Below are 22559 nucleotides of genomic sequence, written 5' to 3'. Positions count from 1 at the left end.
TTATTTCAATTTGGGATTGAAATCAAAAATTGCATATTTTAAGGATCGAGGTGGTATATTTTGGGAGCACGATGTCCCAACCATGGATGACTCAAGGTTCAAAGAAAATTTTCGGCTAGATAGAAGGGCATTCAAAAAAGTGTGCGAAAAGGTAAAGAGTATTGGAAAAATGGATAGCAACATGAGGCGCTGTATCTCACTTGAAAAAAGAGTAGCTATAGCACTCTTTTCTTTGGGTTCGGCAGCGGAATATAGGACTGTTGCTAGTTTGTTTGGCGTTGGGCGCAGCACAGTTGGAGAAATTGTGATCGATTTTTGTCATGAAGTATGTGGTACTCTTTCGGATTGCATTAATGTATACCCCCCACATATTAATAAATTCAATTTATTACATTACATTTTAATTCATTTCATTTTATTTTAAATATTTAATATTTCCTTTTTAAATTAACATTTAATTCAGTTACATTTATATTAATAATAATAAAAATAAATAACTACTAATAGTATACAAAATAAATATAATATTTACATTTTTTCCAACAAATTTTTAAAAATACTTATAAATTCTTTTGTAGAACTATTTTGTTCTTCAATACAATTAATGATTCTTTCTTTTAAATCTCTTCCATCTTCCACCACTACCTTAAGCAATTCATGTTGTTGTTTTGCCACTTTCACCAATTCACCCATATAATTTCTCTTTTTAGAAGTGCTCATGGATGTGGACGAGGTATCCAGTGGCGACAACAATGGCGAGCTGGTCGATGGTATTACTGGCGACAACGGCTCCGGGGACATTGTTACTGGTGATGCTGCAGGTACAGATGGCGGTAACGGCAGCAATGTTGATGACGATATGTCCTAAAGAAAAAATTGTTTTAAGTTAATACGATAAAGAAATAAAAAGATGAAATTTAAGCTTACCACAGTTAATGATTCATAAATTTCTGCATTATTGGCTGCAGTCAGCCCTATGATTTGATGCACCGCATCAAAATATTTCCACGTCGATGGGCTGCCCCCCGATGGGCCAGTTTTCTTCTTTTCTTCTCTACAATTTCACAAAGGTTAATAATGTTAAAAATGTTTTATAATAGCATAGTATACCTGTATCTTTGTGATAAGTTTCTAATTTTAATATGGACTTCCTTCGGAGTAAATTTATGTGCCATTTGCACAGATATATCGGCATATATATGCAAATTGCGCTTGGCACGTCTTAAATCATCGGCCCGCTCACGCCACAAGTCAATTAACACACATTCATCAGTGCTAGTCCAAACCACTCGCTGCTTAATTTCTGCCATCTTCTAAAATATTAAAATTTGATTTTGTCAATAAACTTGCACATAATTGAAAAAGAAATTTAAAACTTCTTACCTCTAACGCTTTCCTTTCTATCATTTGTTGACGTTTTCTTCTTCTTCTTTCTATCAATTAACATTCACAATAGCAAAAATCAGGCATTTTTGGGCAGCATTGCCAGCACAAATGTGGTAAATTCAGCTAAATGCACGAAATTTTTGTGCATTACTAATTTGCTTTAAAATGAATTAATGCGCGAGTTAAAGCAAATCATCGCCGCTAATGCAAATTAGCGATGTCGTCTGTCTAGGCTATTATGCTAGCTCATATTCAAATGCTCAAATGCTCACAAATCTGTGACGTCTGACAACAACCCTCACAATACAAAAATAGTCGTGTTTGTTTTGCTTTATACCAATATTTGTTAACAAATTTACAAATATTTAATTGCTACAAATACCATGGCTGTTGGTACCGCAAGATGTACAAAAGTCAAGCATTCCTCAGGATTAGACTTCATACCAACAAAAAATATGTATTTCGTTACGTATCCACATTCAATTCAATTTTTTATTAAAAAAAACTCTACAATGCTTTTCACCTCATGTGGTGACTTTTCTAAGTTTTTTTCCTATGAGGTTTGAGCAAGAATAACCTCTCAAAATAAAACTCATAAGAAACCTCACAAATCACAGGAAAGTCAACCGAACATTTTACTCTCGCAATTTATTTATTATTAATATTTATTAATATTATTAATATTTATTAATATAATATAATTTTATTAATAGGCGTGTTTCATTTGACCACCACAAGCTAATAGCTAAATCGTGGACAAATAAAACGCATTTTGCTTATTTCACATTTTCGCTTGAAAATGAATTGTGTTGGGAATTTATTAAAAAAAAACGGTTAAATTTATAAATCAAATTTCTTTTTGTTTACCGCTTTTCTATAATATTCTGATCATTTAAGGAATCATTATTAGATCCGGAATGGTCAAAATAAATATGGATAAACTTTTTATTTGCCATTTTGCACATCGATAGAATTTAAAATTTTGGTTTGTTTACATTTTTATCTGTCAAAAGGGGGTTTCCCGCTATTGCCAACTACTTTTTTTTGGAAGAAACCTAACTATTGTGAACGAAAAAACGCGATGAACTGGCAATGCCTCTAGTTCAATAAACAAGCTATGATAGCTTATGACAAGCCAACATAATTATGTCGACTAAGTCTTCCATACAAAATAAGCTAATAGGTTAATTTGCTGGTCAAATAAAACACGCCTAATATAACACAAAATTTTACACACATATTCGTCATATATATTGTGACGAACATAGAATAAACTAGAATCGACAATCGAAATCGATAACTTGCCAGATTTATCCAGATATTTGGAGTTGCCAGAATGTTCGAGTGACGATAACTTGGTAGCAATCGACTATATAAGGGCTGCCGTACTGGTTGCAACAAAGTTGTAAACTCGTATAACGAGTAATAAAGTGTTAAGTTCATTGCATTAAGTGCCCTGGAGACGATCAAATAATTGTGTCAAACAGTGCATATGTGTTAGTGATGTTCAATCGTGTGTTGCCCGCAAACGTTCAAATTAACACGTCAAACATCAGTTTAGTTTTGAGCTCTTAACGAACGGTCATCATGTTATCGTCGGATGATGACTATCTGTTATTGGCATGTGCTGCAATTCTTATGAAAAAAAAAAAATTCTCCATTTTTGTATAATTTTATATTATTTAGTTTATTTTATTATATTTTGATTTTACTTTATTTTATTTTATTATTTTAATTTATTTTATTATTTTATTTTATATTATTTTATTTTATTTTATTTTATTTATTTATTTATTTTATTTTATTTTATTTTATTTATTTAATTTAATTTAATTTATTTTATTTTATTTTATTTTATTTTATTTATTTAATTTAATTTAATTTATTTTATTTTATTTTATTTTATCTATTTATTTTATTTTATTTTATTTTTTCCGCTTCGCTTCATTTCACTTATCTATGCCCTCTCAGCTTTAAATCTTCTCTGCAAATGAGCTCATGCTTGTCAAACATGAGTGGAGACGATCAAATTATCGTCCGTCAAATAGAAATATCAAAAATTTTTGATTTTCATCAAACAGAGCCGACAAGAAGTCGGTGTAGCGTACGTGTAGCCGACGAGAGCCGACGACACCAACACACTTAAAGTGTTTGATGCAATTATTTGATCGTCTCCAAGGCACTTTAGAAATAAATATTAGTTTATAGCCATTAAATATCGAGTTTTATTTGACAATCCTCTCAAGGTAGAGTTTCAGCGTAAACGATTTATTTTGGAAATCCGTTACAATTGGTGTCAGAAGTGGGATTGACAAATAAAATTCCACAACTCAAAAAGGAGTTGGAACAACGAGGCTTAACAACGAATGGGTTGAAAGCTGAGTTACAAGCCCGGTTGCGAGAGGTCATGGCAGAAGAAAACATCAACGTTGACGAATATGTTTTCGTATCGGCAGAGCTGTCATCGCAAAAGTCAGATCAAGATACTTCACAGTTAAAAGATGAGAAGGAAAGTCCGTCGAAGGAGGTGACCTCATATATCGCTCAGGTGTCAACACAGGTGGAAACGCAAGACTAGAATTTGTCTTCACAGTTCGAAGAGCAGACGGAGGAGTAAATGGATGTGACCTCAAATAAAGCAGACATTTTAACACAGCTGGAAGTGCATGGAGAGTGTATACCATCGCAGGTTTCAGCACAGGAGGAGCAGGAGGTACATATATCGACGTAGGTGACACCAAAGATGGCAAATGTGTCATGGACAAAGGTTTGTAATCCGAAGGAACTACAAGAATCGCAAACAAAAAGCTATTGAGTCTGCAGAGGTGGAAAAGTTAGCTCACTTGGCTTATGCATAAGTCTGTAGAGTATATAGAGGATATAAAAATCCAGAGTTTCGATAATGGTATACGAGACGATAATACGCGCAATGCTGCACTAGCATGTCCAAAATTGACATTTGCAAGAACTGTGTCCTTTGCTCTAACGCACTAACGCACGAAACATTCCTCCTTACTTAGCAACAAAACATTTAAAGTTCATCGTTTAGAAATAGAAGTGCCTGCCTAGACGAAGAAATTTTTTTATGAAAAATCTGGGGAAACATGTAAGAAAAATTATGGTGTGGTTAAATGCTTCAACTGCGGGAAAAGCGACAATATTGCACGTAATTGTAATATGGAATCGAATCGATCCAATAATCTAGCAGGACGCAAACGCAAAGCTAAAAAAAAATAAACCAACTCTGAAAAGCAACTAATCGTTAAATTAAAGCGAGCCAGTCGAAAGGGGCGCGTGTTGGGTACCTCGAGAGAATGCCCTGTAGTCTCTCAAATAAATAGAAATACGAACAACGTTACCGTTAGTGGATGTGTGGACGGTAGAAAGCGCATACTGACTGTGGATACGGGAGTAACACATTCTATAATTCGATCGGATCTAGTCAACAAGAAAGCAAAACCACTAGTAGGTGCAAAGTTACGTACTGAAACTGGAGATGACACTCAAGTTCTCGGGGAAGTAACGTGCGAAATTGTAATAGGAAAGATAGCCGTGTTACATAATTTTATAGTAGCAGATATCGTCGACGAAGTCATAATTGGAGTAGACTTTCTAGCTATGTAGTAAAGGAATCAAACTAGACATGGAAAAGAGAATTATGACTTATACCAATATGGAAGTGCCTCTTATTTTTGGTTATGGTAACAAATACAACGCTAACGCTAATAGCAGAAAATCAGAAGATGCCACCAAAATCACAAGCAGTTATTTGGGCAGAAATAGATGGAGACTATCAGGTATTCGCATGAAAATGATAATGAAATCGTGAGACGGTGTAATGAATACCACTTTGCGATTACGAATACACATTTTTCGAACAAGAAATCGGTGCGATATGGCATGTTCTAGAAATCGATTTCGCAAATTGTTTGACGTTATGATATCGGTCAAAAATAAGTGCGCGAAATTTTTGAATTTGCTTGTAAAACATAAAATGTGAGTATTTGAGCTAGTTATTTGGATTTCTTCACAAAAATTAATACTTTCCTTTTCTTTTTTTAGGGGAAAACATAAAATCCAAAGTCAAGAAAACATTTTTTTAAATTTTATGTGCAAAAATCCAGACTTGGCGAAAAATTTCGATAGACGCGATCCCCGTCGCTGCGGAGGCTAAATGCAAAATAGCGAAGGTCCATTGCAAAAAGATGTTAATGACTGGAAAAAAGTGAGAAAAATATCACGCGATAGTATATGTGAACTGCATTAACATTTTTTAATAAGTATGGTCCGATTGGAAAGGCTGCATCCGGAAGAAAATCGCACACAACAAAAGCGAAAGCAGAGCTACTGGAGGAGGCCAATTCAACAAATTTTCCCAGACCCCCAGTGAATATGTGGAATATATACAGCCGTGGAAGGCATCGCAAATAGCGCCATGCCTTTAAGTATCGATGAAATTGCCAGCGGCGGACCAAAGTCCACACCACGAAAACGACGGCATGAAGACACTGTGCAAGATTGCCTCAAAAAGCACATGGCAACAGAAGCAGGTGCAGTTGAAAAAATTTCTGATACCTTGCAGCTTCTTTTTGCAAATATGGAAAAATTTACCAAATTAGTGGCGCAACAAAACGAGCTCATTGCCGAACAAAACGAAGATGGTCGCAAGTATTATCCGGGAATCAGAAAGTGGTCGCGTAATACAGCCAGACGATAAGCAAACCATAAAAGAATTATTGCGTAACCCGAAGAGAATTACTGGCGTTGGTGGAGTGCATCAATCATTTTCATAAGTACCATTTTCAGTGATTTCGAGTAAGGACAGATCATGCAGCATTAAAACGGCTTCTGCAATTCAAGAATCCAGAAGGACAATTGGCACGAATGATTGAGAGACTCTAAAGTTATGACTTCTCCAAAGAACATCGCAAAGGTAGTAGTCATGGGTATGCGGACGCGATGTCCCGTCGTCCTCCTAATTTGGAATGGTAACATTGTTCAAGAGTTGAGGCCAAAGAAGACATTATAGATGTCCGATTAATGACAATAACTTCAACAGAAGGCTGGTATCCAAAGGTATTACGAAAATATCAGAAAGAAGATCCAGATTTGAAACGGTAATACATGGAGTCGAGCTGAACAAAGGTCTTCAAAGTTGAAAGATTAAACGAAAGAGAAATAGCTGCAGTCAATCCAATTGCAAAGGCATATTGGGCACCATGGAATAGCTTAAGGTTGGTATTTCGATGCTTGCATTGAGGATGGGAAAGCGAAGATGGACAAAGTTCCCGAGCTCTTATATGTAATAGTTTCCAAAGTAAGAATTCCTGATGTTCTCAAGGAGATGCATAACGGTCCAAGTAGAGGGCACATGGGAATCACGAAAACCTTGGAAAAGCTAAAGCAAAGATTTTATTGGGTTGGTTGTAGGCAATCAGTTACGGAGTGGATTGCTAATTGTGCTGAGTGCCTTACAACTTAAATGCCGAAATCCTGGAGTCGCGGCCAGATGTAGCTGGTCCATTTCCCACCAGAAAATTAGGAAACAAATACAGTTAGGTAGTCATGGATTATTTCAGCAAATGACCAAAAGTATACCCAATTCCTAATCAAGAAGCTGAAACAGTAGCGGATATTTTCATCAACAATTGGGTAACGCGGTATGGTGTTCCAATAGAATTACATTCTGACCAAGGGAGGAATTTCGAATCAGCTCGAATTCAGGAAATGTGCCACAAACTGGATATACGGAAAACTCGTACAACAACGTTTAAACCGAACTTTAAATTAACATCTAAAGAAAGTGGTAGACAAGTATCAAAAGGATTGGGGTACCAATATAACCTTGTTCCTGATGGCTTATCGGTCTGCTGTACATGAAACAACGGGCCAGACTCCAGCAAAGATAATCCTCGGTAATCATCTTCGGTTACCGATTAATTTAAAGATTGGAATAAACGGAAATGGAGGAAAGAATGTTAAAGAAGCCAACAGTGTCCTAGAAGACGAGATGAGAAAAATACATGCTATGGTGAGACAGCATACACAAATCATGAGTGATAAAATGAAGGCAAAATATGATAAGGCTATGAACTGTGAAGGATTTGTGGAAGGAGATTGGGTGCTACATAACCCACAACGGAAGGAAGGATTGTCTCCTAAATTTCAATGTAGTTGGGAAGGACCATACCAGGTGGTGTATCGCATACAGACAATTGGAAGACCCAAGAATAAAATGAAAGTTGTTAATCTAGAACGGCTTGCAGCATTTGGTTCTGGAAGTGTGTCTTATCGGGACGATCAGACTTTAGTGGAGTGTGGTAGTGTGACGAACATGTTTGCTAGAATAAACTAGAATCGACAATAAAATCAATAACGTGCCAGATTTATCCAGACATCGATATTCGTAGTTACCAGAATGACCGAGTGGCGATGTATTGCTAACAATCGACTATATAAGGGCTGCTGGACTGGCAGCTAGACACAGTTCTAATTAGAGAGTTGCCGAATAAAGTGATAAGTGTATAGCCATTAAATAGTGCTCGAACTCAGGGTAGAGTTTCAGAGTAAACGACAGATTTTGGAAATCCGTTACAATATTATTATGTATTGTAAAACTCAGGGGCAATGAAAATTGTTTTAAGTGTTGGTAAAACTTTATTACGATTGAAGAATACAGTAAGATATTGTTTTATATACGGTATTCAAAATTTAATTTCTTATATCAATATGATTACTTTTTATGTTTCATACTTAAAAGTAATAATATTTTTACTATAAAAAAACTTCGGTGGCCTACTTCTACAATTTGTGTACCTGCAGTTGTAGTTGAATGTTCTTTATCAAGCAGGGAACTAAAAAATGTTTCTTCGAGAGTATATCGTATTGTAGTCCCTTTAGACTTGATAAATGTTAAAATCTCCAGCAATTATAAGTATTAGTTAATTAATTATTAGAGAGGATTATGTACATAAGTCTGCAATCAAATATCTGGCAGAAAAATCTGGATTTTATATAAGGTACAAAAATATTAATGTTGAAGCATTTACACAGACGAACAGACGACAAACAGACATCCGGATTTCATTCCTTCTCGTCAAACTGGTCATTCTCGATTAACTCTATATAACTCATTTAATTTTAGGTGTTCAAAAAAAACGTTTATGTGAACTAAACTATTGTACTCTATGTACAATGCGAGAGCATAAAAAGTGTTAAATATAAACAATTATATGTTACATACATAATTCAAATTGTATTGTGTTTTAAATTATTTATTGGAATAAGCGAATGATGCCAAACTTTGAAGCAAATACAATATGATTAGTTTATAGTTCTTAAACATTGAAGTCTATTTATTTAGTAAAGTAAATAATATAATTAAAATTCCTATTAAAGATATATGGCTTAATCTCTTCTTGCTCATATGTATGTATGTCTTTATTTGTAAGAATGTGTATTTCTTCTAAGCCACTAATATAAAAAAGAGTTATTTACAGTAAGTACATAAAAAGAACTATTGCTTTTAAGCTGCAATGGTCAATTTATATTTTCTGTTCTCCATTTTACGTTTCTTATTTTTGGAATATGCTTTGTTAGAGACAATATTTTAGTAAATTAAACTACAAATATACCCTATTAACTTAGATTTTTTGTTCATTGCGTTTGCCAGTTTTATATCGAAAAAAAAAATCGTAAAACGCACGAGTTTGAAACTCATAAACGCAATACAGAGTACTTTCATTGTGAAGGGGAAAAACTAATGCGTCGAAAAAACCAAAAACGCAGAAGTTGTTTATCCAGCTTCTGATTTGACTAAGCTGAACCTACAATTTATCATTTTCAATATTATGATTGTTAATTTATAAATTTTTAACGTTCGCAATAGCACTAAATTTATGAATTTAAATGTAAAATATTGTTAAATTATCATCTATATACAAATGACTGTACGAATATTTGTAACAATCGTAATAGTAGTGAAATTTAATTTGTATTGTATAACAACACAAAAAATCAATACTTAAAACTTTTGAGAAATTGTAAATTATAAAAAATTAATAATTAATACGAACTTTATATGTAATATATGTAAATTTTGTCAATGTATAAATGTTAGCCGCAAAAACGTTAAAATGAAAGTTTACTTTGTACTGAAATGCTTATGTGTATTTAAAAATTAATCTATAATAATTATTAAAAATGTAAAATACCATACTATAAATTTATATACCTCATACAATTAAATAAATAAAAATAAAACAATTTAAATTTTTCTTTTTAAACGAAAAAGTAGAATGAAACCATGGAGACCAATGAACAAAATTTAAGTAACGAAACGGTGACCCAACAAATTACCCATACCTGTGACTAAGGAGTGACCCTGAAAATGATAAATCGAACAATCTCCACTGATAGATGGCTGATTAAATAAAAAAACTACTACAGAGTCTGCTAACCACAAACAATGAAAAATTGGAGCAGAAAGACATATGCAGGATTTGCACCAAAATCAATGAGAGAGAGCGAGCAAGATAATCACACCGACATGCCGCAAAAGAGGAGAAATGGTAATTTTTTTCCTGCTGCTAGAACAAGAGACCAATAAAATAATACAAGCTTTTTTTTACTGGTAACCAATACACCATAAGATAAGTAACTCTACTCGTCTTGCAGGGTAATTACCTTCTATTATACAATCCAGCAATGCCCGGCATAAGGGGGCCAGCTGCATTTAACTGGTAAATTAACTATTTCTATAAGTTGGAAGAAGCCTTTTTCGCGCCCTTCCTCTCAAACCACCCTTCTTACAAATGCGGTTGTTTGTAACACCTAAAACTAAATGGTGTGAATATAGAGTTATATATGTGGTAAATGGTTCTTTATTAATACATGTCTGGGCGATGTGATAACCAAAATCCAACTGATGTTGAATAGGTAACTGTGATCGACAAGCATCAGGTGATAATGCTGTTAATATGTTTGCTTAATATAATATATTAATGTAATTGCTTAATTACTATGCGTAAGAGTGATAGCAATAGTGTAACTCTTAGGATAACAAGGTAAAGTAGAATGAAGGATAATAAGGTGAAGTGAAATATAGGATAACTTAACCTTTAGTTGTGCTAATATAAATGATCTTAATATTAGCCTATAAGTGATCGCTTTATATAAATTTAATGAAATATTATATGTGGGTATCGCCACATATCTCCCCTGCTGAAAAAAAAGAAAAATCATACAAGTGATTTTTTTGTACTATGATATTGTTTTGAAGCGTACTCTTTTTCGATGTTGGATTGTTGTTGTTGGTATTTTCAGACGGTTTGAAATTTAAATGTTCGATGTCGTCACTACAAATGAATGCTGGTTTTAGCCGTTCTATGGATATGTGTGTTGGTTATCCATAAAGTAGTACCTTGTAGTAGTTTTCATATCGCTCCATAACTGGAAATGGTCCGTCGTATGGTGATTGTTTGACTTTATCGTTACGAATGAAAACGTGTGTTGAGTTTCCGAGATCTTTTAAAATGAATATTTTCTCTCGAGTATGTCGAGAAGCAGGAGTAGGCGAAAGGTTTTGAAATGCTTTTCTTAAAGTTTTTACGAGTTCTGGTGCTTCGATGTTTTGTGTTGATGGTGTTAAAAATTCACCAGGGAGTCGAATCGATTCACCAAAAATGATTTCTGCTGGAGTGGCTTGAACGTCTTTTTTAAATGCTGCACGCAGTCCAAGGAGAACTGCTGGGAGTGCATCGTACCAACTTTCGTTATGGCAGAGAAGAGATGATTTCAGCTGTCGATGAAAACGTTTGATAAGTCCGTTTGATTGTGGATGATAACCCGTTGTGCGTTGATGTTTGAAGCCAAGGAGATCAGCGAGCTTCCTGAAAAGGTCTGACTCGAATTGTCCTCCAAGATCGGTGGTAATGCGAAGTGGGATTCCAAAGTAGGATATCCAAGTTTGCATGAGTGCGTGAGCTACTCGGTCGACTGTGCCGTCAATGAGTAGTGCGGCTGCTGGATAGCGTGTGAATCTGTCGATGATTGTCATTTGGTGTTGGTCCTTTTGATAGAGGAAGAGTCACCAAATCTATGTGAATATGTTCGAAACGACGTGAAGGTGGTTGAAAAATTGCTATAGGTGAGAATGTACATTTTCATTCGAGAAATTTTGTTTCGTTGACATTGAATACATTCTTTGGTCCAAGTGATGCAATCCTTGTTGATTGATGGCCAAACGTACCTTTGCGTAATGGGGCGTCTAGTATCTCGACGTCCTGGATGTGAAACTGAACGAAGAGTGTTGAAGATTCGTCGTCTTAGCGGTTGTGGAACAAATGGACGAGCTGTACCTGTGGATATGTCGCAGTATACAGTAGTGACCGAGGTATTACTCTTGCTTTTGCGTAGCTCAAGTGGAGTGTTACAACTGTGGAGTAGTTGTTGAAGTTCCGCATCGTTGGTTTGTGCAGTTGCAAGTTCTTCCGAAGTGATTGCTGTGTGAATGGCGTCGACTCAGGATAAGGGTCCTCAACGATGTTGTTCAATCCGGATATGTTCCGTATGTCGGTGGTAAACTGACCAATGAAAACGAGTCTTCGAAACTGCCATGGTGTTGCGCGTTCAGGCTTCTGTTTGAATGCATGTATTAAGGGCTTGTGATCTGTTTGTAGATTCCGATGTGTCGTCCCTCTAAAATGTGCCTGAAATATTGTACTGCTTCGTAGACTGCGTTGAGTTCACGATCGTATGTTGATCGTTTTTGAACGGATGTTGCGAGTTTGCGACTAAAGAACGCGAGTGGTTGCCAGTAATCGTCAATCCGTTGCTGGGAGGGGCACCTATTCCGCTTTCAGATGCGTCTGAGAAGATGGCCCACTCGGCGTTGTTATCCGGGTGTGCCAGGAGCGTTGCGTTAGCTAGTGCTTTCTTGCAATTCGAAAATGCATTTTCGAGTTCTGTGGTCCAGTGAATCGGAGATTTTCCACAGATTTTTGGTCCTTCGAGTAACTTATTAAGTGGGTAGAAGTTGATTATACCAATGAATTGTTGAAGGACGAGGTGATTGTTGAAGGACGAGGGTAGTCCGCAATGACTTTGACTCGTTCCTCAAGTGGTTTATACCTGGGCCAATAATGGAGTGACCAAGGAATTCGACTTCTTTGAGGCCTAGCTTTGTTTTTGTTGTATTAATAATTGTAGAGACCAAGGTGGTAATCTGGTAACCAGGGCATACTGGGATTATGGAGGGAACACTTCTCCGACCTGCTGAATGGCAGTGAGAGTACAACACAACACATCAGATGGCGAACCCGATCCCCCAATCGATGACGATGGAACAGATATTCCATTACCCAACCATGAAGAAATTCGAATAGTAATTACCCGCTTGAAGAACAACAAAGCAGCGGGGGCCGATAGATTACCGGCAGAACTATTCAAATACGGCGGCGAAGAACTGATAAGGTGCATGCATCAGCTTCTTTGCAGAATATGGTCGAAAGAAAGCATGCCTGACGATTGGAATCTCAGTGTGCTCTGCCCAATCCATAAAAAGGGAGATCCCACAATCTGCGCCAATTACCGTGGGATCAGCCTCCTAAATATCGCTTACAAGGTTCTATCGAGCGTACTGTGTGAAAGACTAAAGCCCACCGTCAACAAACTGATTGGACCTTATCAGTGTGGCTTAAGACCTGGAAAATCGACAACTGACCAGATATTCACCATGCGCCAAATTTTGGAGAAGACCCGTGAAAAGAGCATCGACACACACCACCTTTTTGTCGATTTTAAAGCTGCTTTCGACAGCACGAAAAGGAGCTGCCTTTACGCCGCGATGTCTGAATTTGGTATCCCCGCAAAACTAAAACGGCTGTGTAAATTGACGTTGAGCAACACCAAAAGCTCCGTCATGATTGGGAAAGACCTCTCCGAGCCGTTCGATACCAAACGATTTTTCAGACAAGGTGACTCACTATCGTGCGATTTCTTTAACCTGATGCTGGAAAAAATTATAAGAGCTGCAGAGCTAAACAGAGAAGGTACTATCTTCTACAAGAGTGTACAGCTCCTGGCGTACGCCGATGATATTGATATCATCGGAAGCAACAACCGCGCCGTTTGTTCTGCTTTTTCCCGCATGGATAAGGAGGCGAAGCGAATGGGTCTGGAGGTGAATGAGGACAAGACGAAATATCTCCTGTCATCAAGCAAACACGTCACTGTTGACAGTCCTAACTTTGAGGTCGTAGATAATTTCGTATACCTGGGAACCAGCATCAACAACACGAACAATGTCAGCCTCGAAATCCAGCGCAGAATAACTCTTGCCAACAGGTGCTACTTTGGACTGAGTAGGCAATTGAACAGTAAAGTCCTCTCTCGACGAACCAAAATCAAGCTCTACAAGTCGCTTATCATTCCCGTCCTGCTTTACGGTGCAGAAGCTTGGACGATGTCAACATCAGATGAGACGACTCTAGGAGTTTTCGAGAGGAAAATTTTGCGCAAGATTTATGGTCCTCAGAACATTGGCAACGGCGAATACCGCAGACGATGGAACGATGAGCTGTACGAGTTATACGACGACATTGATATAGTTCAGCGAATAAAAAGACAGCGGCTACGCTGGCTAGGTCATGTTGTCCGAATGGACGAAAACACTCCAGCCCTGAAAGTGTTCGATGCAGTACCCGCCGGAGGAAGCCGAGGAAGGGGAAGGCCTCCACTCCGTTGGTGGGACCAGGTGGAGAGCGACCTGGTTACACTTGGGATCTCCAACTGGCGCCGAACTGCGAAGGAGAGAGAGAGGTGGCGCACTATCGTCGATTCGGCTATAACCGGCTAAACGGTTGCAACGCCAATCACATACATACAATAACTAAGCCATAGTGTTCAAGGCGCTGGAATACGATACGTAAATGTTGTTGATGCTCGGTTTCATTTGCAGATGCGATTAGTAGATCGTCAGTGTATGCGAAGACGAACGGTAAATCTCGAGTTACCTCGTCGATGAAACGTTGAAAGGTCTGAGCTGCGTTTCGGAGTCCAAATGTCATAAATGGGAACTCGAATAGAACAAACGGTGTGGCAATAGCTATTTTATGAACGTCTTCGTTGGTTATTGGAATCTGGTTGAAAGCACGAATGAGGTCGATTGTTGAATAACATGATGTACCGTGTAAATTTGCGGTGAAATCTTCTAGACATCATTAAGGCGACGGTATTCGCCACATGGGTGCCACACTTCTTTGAAGCGAGATATAGTGGAGATGACCAAGGGCTGTCTGATGGTTTTGCAATCCTCAGCTTGATCATCTTCTGGAACTCTGCTATTGCGATTTTAAGTCGATCGGGAGCTAATCGCCGAGCTCGACAGCTGATTGGAGTACCAGGTGTTGTTGTGTAAGTTGTGTTGGGACGAGTGATTTTAGGAAATTCGGCTAGCAGTTGCCAAAATCTTGATGATTGATCCTCTTCTTCTTCTTGACTGGCGTAGACACCGCTTACGCGGTTATAGCCAAGTCCAAAACAGCGCGCCACGTATCCCTCCTTCTGGCAGTTTGGCGCCAATTGGTTATACCAAGCGAAGCCAGGTCCCTCTCCACCTGGTCCTTCCTTCGGAGTGGAGGTCTCTCTCTTCCTCGGCTTCCACCAGCGGGTACTGCATCGAATACTTTCAGAGCTGGAGCACTTTCATCCATTCGAACAACGTGACCTAGCCAGCGTAGCCGCAGTTTTTTTATTCGCTGGACCAGGTCTATGTCGTCGAATAACACATACAGCTCATCGTTCCATCGTCTGCGGTATTGGCCGTTGCCAATGTTTAAGGGACCATAAATCTTCCGCAAAGCCTTTCTCTCGAAAACTCCTAGTGTCGTCTCATCGGATGTTGACATCGTCCACGCTTCTGCACCGTAAAGTAGGACGCGAATGATGAGGGACTTGTAGAGTTTGGTTTTTGTTCGTCGAGAGAGGACTTTACTTTTCAATTGCCTACTTAGTCCATAGTAGCACCTGTTGGCAAGAGTGATTCTGCGTTGGATTTCCAGGCTGACATTGTTATTGCTGTTAATGCTGATTCCCAGGTAGACGAAATTATCTACAACTTCAAAGTTATGACTGTCAACAGTGACGTGGGAGCCAAGACGCGAATGCGCTGACTGTTTGTTTGATGACAGGAGATATTTCGTCTTGTCCTCGTTCACCACCAGACCCATACGCTTCGCTTGCTTATCCAGTCTGGAAAAAGCAGAACTAACGGCGCGTATGTTGTTTCCAATGATATCGATATCATCGGCGTACGCCAGTAGCTGTACACTCTTGTAGAACATTGTACCTTCTCTATTTAGCTCTGCAGCTCGTATAATTTTTTCCAGCATCAGGTTAAAGAAGTCGCACGATAGTGAGTCACCTTGTCTGAAGCCTCGTCTGGTATCGAACGGCTCGGAGAGGTCCTTCCCGATCCTGACGGAGCTTTTGGTGTTGCTCAACGTCAGCTTACAAAGCCGTCTTAGTTTTGCGGGGATACCAAATTCAGACATCGCGGCATAAAGGCAACTCCTTTTCGTGCTGTCGAAAGCAGCTTTAAAGTCGACAAAGAAATGGTGTGTGTCGATCCTATTTTCACGGGTCTTCTCCAAAATTTGGTGCATGGTGAATATCTGGTCTGTTGTTGATTTTCCAGGTCTAAATCCACACTGATAAGGTCCAATCAGTTTGTTGACGGTGGGCTTTAGTCTTTCACACAATACGCTCGACAGAACCTTATACGCGATGTTGAGGAGGCTTATCCCACGGTAATTGGCGCAAATTGTGGGGTCTCCGTTTTTGTGTATTGGGCAGAGTACACTGAGATTCCAATCGTCAGGCATGCTTTCTTCCGACCATATTCTGCAAAGAAGCTGATGCAAGCACCTTATCAGCTCTTCGCCGCCGTTTTTGAATAGCTCGGCCGGTAATCCATCGGCCCCCGCCGCCTTATTGTTCTTCAAGCGGGTAAAAGAGAGAGAGAGCTTTCAACCTATACGGACGTGTATTTGATGCGCTCCGTGATTATTCTCTAAAACCTAAAATTAAAATAAAATACGTAAAAAACAAAACAACAACAATAATAAATACTAAATAACAAATTCTAAGTGCGAGAAAATAAACAATAACATGAGCGCTGCGCAGCCTCACCAACAAGGCCGTAGGCATTCTCTGAATGCCTACTTTAGCTTTGTCGAGCCTGCAAAACCAGCTCCTACCAATAAACAAGGCAAAGGCGAGAAGGATGAGACATCACAGCGATCAACTGAGCAGCACCCTAAGCAGAGCTTAGCTGCAACAATAGCAGCAGAGAACGGCAGCCAACAACGGCCAGCAACAAACACAAACGCATCAACAAATAAGCAGGTACCTGCAAGCGAGCAGACAGCGAAGAAAAGCATAACGCAAGGTGAGAATGCACAAATCAAAAACGGTCCATCTGTTCAGATTGGCATTGACCGCTACGTCAATATTAAAAGGAAATTAAGTCCTGTGAAGTCAGCGGTCAATCCTAAAAAATTTCAAGGCGGCACGCCAACCAAGAATAAACCTGACGTTTTAAATGGCAACAGATTTGCCGTACTAAGCAATGATTCTGATGATGATGCGAAGGGTACCACCACAGTCGCGTATGCCAAACCGCCCCCAATATATTTGCGCGAGCGTAGCTCAAATACTCTTGTTGCTAAATTAAGCGAAATTGTAGGTACAAAAAACTTTCATATAGTGCCTTTAAAAAAAGGCAATATAGATGAAACGAAAATACAGACATACACTGAGAAAAGTTTTATGGATGTTGTAAAGTTTTTGTCAGATAAAAACAAAAATTATTATTCCTATCAGTTGAAGAGCTCAAAGGGCCTAGCTGTAGTAATTAAAGGTATAGAGTCATCTGTAGACTCTAGTGAAATCAAAGAAGCTCTTGAAGAATGTGGCTTTGAAGTTAAAACTGTCGTAAACATCTTTAACAGAAACAAAGTACCACAACCAATGTTTAGAATTGAATTGATGCCGAATTCTAACCAGCTTAAAAAGAACGAAGTGCATTCAATACAGTGAAAGCTCGCTAATCCGAACGGTGTGTAATCCGAATTATCCAGTAATCCGAATTGAATAAAGTACGCGTTGCATATTCTATAGTCCGCATTGATTGCCGCTCTCTAATCCGAATTTTAATTTGTCTATCCTTTTGTAGCGTAGGTGCACATATTTGTTTTGACATACATAAGTGCAAACAACGTAGAAAGCCTGTTTCAACATGTTCTCGAAGTGTGAATGGAAGTTTACAACTAACGGGACATCATTTGATATGCATACACATGTATGTATGTACAAATGAATGTATGTTCAATGATTTATTTTGTTATTATTTTAGTTCTGGAATAGCATTACACGCGACGACATCAATTTAAATTACAATATGGCAAAAAGACGTGCACATAAAACATTATCACTAGCTGATAAGATTAAAATAATACAAGAGATAGACCGCGGACAATCTGGAAAACTTTTGGCAGATAAATATGGTGTAGGAACTTCTACAATTTGTGACATAAAAAAAAATTCCGAAAATATTAGGAGGTATAGAATCCGTATTATGTACTAAAGTATCTTACAAAAATGAGTTAATTGTATACATACCTATTTTATCAGATTTGCTGAGAATTCTGATGAAAAACTTTTGAAGCAGCGCAAGACACTCAAAACGGGTGAGTACGAAGAGTTTGAGCAAAAATTATATGCTTGGTTTGAAGAGAAGCGGTCACGACATCAAACGATTTCAGCGGGAGTTTTACGACAAAAGGCAAAATCACTTTATCAGAAAATGTATAACAATGATTCGTTTAAAGCTAGCGATGGATGGTTTCAAAAGTTTAAGAAACGATTTTCTGTACGAAACTTAAAAATATGCGGAGAGTCTTTATCTGCTAGACCAGATCTTGTTCCTGCTTTTCAAAATGAGCTCTACAATGTAATTGAAGCTGAAAATTTGTTGGACGACCAAATTTATAATGCTGATGAGTCTGGACTTTTTTGGAAAATGTTTCCAGACAAAACTTTAGTGCATTTTAAAGAAAAATCAGCTCCAGGCACCAAAATGAGCAAAGAGAGAATCACCTTCTTATGTTGTGCTAATAAGACTGGAAGTCACAAGCTACAGATTGCAGTTGTTGGTAAATCAAAAAACCCTCGGTCAGTTAAAAAACAAAGGGTGATTGAATATTACTCATCAAAAAATGCATGGATGACAACATACATTTTTACTGAATGGTTTTTCAAATCGTTTATACCACAGGTAAAAAACTATCAGACTGAAAATAATTTGCCGAAAAAAGGTCTATTGATATTGGATAATGCAACATGTCATGGGGAGCCGTTGGCATCTGAATGTGGACAATATAAAACTATGTTTCTCCCTCCAAATTGTACTAGCATTATCCAACCTATGGATCAAAATGCGATACGCCTGACTAAACTTTATTACAAAAAAGACCTCTTGTGTGAATTGGTCAATTCTCGAAGTGTGAATGGAAGTTTACAACTAACGGGACATCATTTGATATGCATACACATGTATGTATGTACAAATGAATGTATGTTCAATGATTTATTTTGTTATTATTTTAGTTCTGGAATAGCATTACACGCGACGACATCAATTTAAATTACAATATGGCAAAAAGACGTGCACATAAAACATTATCACTAGCTGATAAGATTAAAATAATACAAGAGATAGACCGCGGACAATCTGGAAAACTTTTGGCAGATAAATATGGTGTAGGAACTTCTACAATTTGTGACATAAAAAAAAATTCCGAAAATATTAGGAGGTATAGAATCCGTATTATGTACTAAAGTATCTTACAAAAATGAGTTAATTGTATACATACCTATTTTATCAGATTTGCTGAGAATTCTGATGAAAAACTTTTGAAGCAGCGCAAGACACTCAAAACGGGTGAGTACGAAGAGTTTGAGCAAAAATTATATGCTTGGTTTGAAGAGAAGCGGTCACGACATCAAACGATTTCAGCGGGAGTTTTACGACAAAAGGCAAAATCACTTTATCAGAAAATGTATAACAATGATTCGTTTAAAGCTAGCGATGGATGGTTTCAAAAGTTTAAGAAACGATTTTCTGTACGAAACTTAAAAATATGCGGAGAGTCTTTATCTGCTAGACCAGATCTTGTTCCTGCTTTTCAAAATGAGCTCTACAATGTAATTGAAGCTGAAAATTTGTTGGACGACCAAATTTATAATGCTGATGAGTCTGGACTTTTTTGGAAAATGTTTCCAGACAAAACTTTAGTGCATTTTAAAGAAAAATCAGCTCCAGGCACCAAAATGAGCAAAGAGAGAATCACCTTCTTATGTTGTGCTAATAAGACTGGAAGTCACAAGCTACAGATTGCAGTTGTTGGTAAATCAAAAAACCCTCGGTCAGTTAAAAAACAAAGGGTGATTGAATATTACTCATCAAAAAATGCATGGATGACAACATACATTTTTACTGAATGGTTTTTCAAATCGTTTATACCACAGGTAAAAAACTATCAGACTGAAAATAATTTGCCGAAAAAAGGTCTATTGATATTGGATAATGCAACATGTCATGGGGAGCCGTTGGCATCTGAATGTGGACAATATAAAACTATGTTTCTCCCTCCAAATTGTACTAGCATTATCCAACCTATGGATCAAAATGCGATACGCCTGACTAAACTTTATTACAAAAAAGACCTCTTGTGTGAATTGGTCAATTCTGAATCAGACAGTACTGACATTTTTTTGAAACAATTCAGTATATACGACGCTTGTGAATTGCTTAAGCGATCTTGGAGCAGGGTATCGGATTCCACTCTAAAGTCCTGTTGGAAAAATATTCATACCCAGAGATGGGCTTCAGAAGATAACATTCCATTGTCAGTCTTACAACAAGAATTACCGGAGAGTGACCTTTCGGCTCGTTTTGAAGAAAATGAAGAATTTCGTGCAATCACAAATTTATTTCGCCGCAATACTGACGTGGAACTTTCTGAAGATGAAGTTCTTGCCTGGATTAATGACTCTGGCAGTAGTGTGGTTGCATGTAGTACCTCAGAATTGGTTACAGAAGACGAAGAAGCAGAACCTAATATGATTAAGCGCGTTAAAAATCATGAAGCTGTACAAGCTTTAAATATAAGTATAGATTGGGCAAAGCAACGAGGCATAGACACTGATCAAATATTAGTACTCAAGGAAATGCGTAATAAAGCTTTAGAAGCATGTGTATTGAAACAGAAACAAACTTGCATCACAAATTTCGTTAAAAAAACATAATAAATAAGGTGTAAGCAATATTCTTTCTTAAAAATATAATAATAAATAAAATTAGTTCTGAAGTACTATCCCGAGTTTTATTTTCGAATGGCGTCATCTTATGTGAAATAAAATACATAAATATAGCCTATCCACTAATTCGAATATTTCGCTAATCCGAATTGGGGTGTGCAATCATTAATTCGGATTAGCGAGCTTTCACTGTATATAATTTAAAATATTTGCTGCACCGTAGAGTAACCGTAGAAGAACCACACAAAAGAAACGGTCCGGTACAATGCACCAACTGCCAAGAGTATGGGCATACCAAATCTTTTTGCACTCTACGCAGTGTTTGTGTGGTATGTGGAGATTTACATTCCACTTCCAAATGTATCCTCAATGCAGCAACTGTGGAGGAAGTGACACTGCCAACTACAGGGGTTGTCCTGTTTATAATGATTTGAAATCGAAGTTGTCACAGGGAATTCAAGCACGACGTAACCAAATGTTACATACTCCCCGTACTGACATTATAGATATCACAGACCATATTCCGAAATCTAGTAATATTAAAAATAATACTGTACAAGGGAGCTATGCCAATGTTGTAAAAGGCAACAATGTACAAATGCAACCACCGCAAAATCCTCCAAATAGTGGTATTGAAGCTATGATCATAAATCTTACGCAATGTATGACACAATTTATGTCTACAATGCAAAACATGATCCAAGATTTAATAAAATCACAAAACCAAATGCTGCAAACCTTATTAAGTAAAAAATGAGCATACTAAACATTTGTATATGGAACGCTAACGGTGTTAACCAACATAAACTAGAGATAATTAGATTTCTGTCTGAAAAAAATATAGATGTAATGTTAATATCAGAGACTCATCTGACAAACAAAAACAATTTTAAAATACCGGGATTTAGACTGTATGTTACAAATCACCCGGATGGAAAAGCACATGGCGGAACGGCAGTATTGGTTAGAAATCGGTTAAACCACTTTACTCTGGGTTCTCATGCTACAGCACAGTTACAAGCTACAACAATACCGTTAAAAAATCGGGGTTGTGATTTAAATCTATCGGCTATATACTGCCCACCTCGTTTTAAAATTACAGATAGCGAATTTAAAGACTTTTTTGGAACGCTAGGTCATAAATTTCTAGCAGGTGGAGATTATAATGTAAAACACATGTACTGGGGGTCACGTCTTAATAATCCGAAAGGACGCCAGTTGTACAAACCCATTATGAACCACAATAACCTTGATATAATATCTCCTGGTAAGCCTACATACTGGCCAAGTGATCGTAACAAAATACCAGATTTAATTGATTTTGCTGTAACCAGAAATATATATAGATCACTTGTGACAGCTGATACATGTACAGACTTATCTTCTGATCATTCACCTGTACTAATAAAGTTGTGTGAAGAACCGATATTCGTTGAGCCAAAGGTGGGTCTAACATCTCACAAAACGAACTGGTTAAAATACAAAAAATATGTGAGTAGCCACATTAATATTGATGTAAAAATAGATACAGAAAGAGATATTGATGAAGGTATAAGAGAATTTAATGATGTAATATCAAATGCAGCTGTCATAGCAACACCAAACATAAGCAATAAACCGATTATCCGCAGAAAAATCACTAATAATGAAATAGAAAAGCTTGTAAATGAAAAAAGGCGAGCTAGACGTGAATGGCAGTTAAATAACTCCCCTTCTACTCAACTGCAACTAAAATATGCTGTACGAAAACTAAAAACAGCGCTTAAACGAGAGGAAGAATACCACACTCACAA

General features: G+C 37.5%; 2 protein-coding genes across 7 annotated transcripts; one reads left to right on the top strand and one right to left on the bottom strand.

The window, feature by feature from the left end:
- Positions 1–417: 417 nt before the first annotated feature.
- On the bottom strand, positions 418–2076 carry LOC128922744 (uncharacterized). The gene is made up of 4 exons (XM_054234357.1): positions 1384–2076; positions 1111–1313; positions 928–1054; positions 418–864 (listed from the first exon to the last, which is right to left on the bottom strand). Exons 1-4 carry the CDS (start codon positions 1405–1407, stop codon positions 529–531), a joined length of 690 nt encoding a protein of 229 aa, XP_054090332.1. The 5' UTR covers positions 1408–2076; the 3' UTR covers positions 418–528.
- A 15502-nt stretch (positions 2077–17578) lies between these two features.
- LOC128922589 (jerky protein homolog-like) lies at positions 17579–20822 on the top strand. Of its 6 annotated transcripts, none has more exons than XM_054233642.1 (6): positions 17635–17746; positions 17801–18006; positions 18079–18134; positions 18722–18999; positions 19054–19259; positions 19332–20822. In XM_054233642.1, the coding sequence occupies exons 4-6, from the start codon at positions 18988–18990 to the stop codon at positions 20752–20754; spliced, it is 1641 nt and encodes a 546-aa protein (XP_054089617.1). In that variant the 5' UTR covers positions 17635–17746; positions 17801–18006; positions 18079–18134; positions 18722–18987; the 3' UTR covers positions 20755–20822. The 6 variants fall into 6 exon arrangements, 4 of the variants coding, with proteins under 4 accessions (XP_054089617.1, XP_054089618.1, XP_054089616.1 ...); XM_054233643.1 differs by having other exon boundaries at positions 18079–18999; positions 19332–19387; positions 19975–20822; XR_008471784.1 differs by having other exon boundaries at positions 17579–17746; positions 18079–18999; positions 19054–19387; positions 19975–20822.
- The last annotated feature ends 1737 nt before the right edge of the window (positions 20823–22559 follow it).

The sequence above is a fragment of the Zeugodacus cucurbitae genome, chromosome 6 (assembly GCF_028554725.1).
Source record: "Zeugodacus cucurbitae isolate PBARC_wt_2022May chromosome 6, idZeuCucr1.2, whole genome shotgun sequence".
In the NCBI taxonomy this organism is placed as follows: domain Eukaryota; kingdom Metazoa; phylum Arthropoda; class Insecta; order Diptera; family Tephritidae; genus Zeugodacus; species Zeugodacus cucurbitae.
The sequence above is the reverse complement of the archived record's forward strand: the minus strand, read 5'-3'. Positions and strand labels throughout refer to the sequence as shown.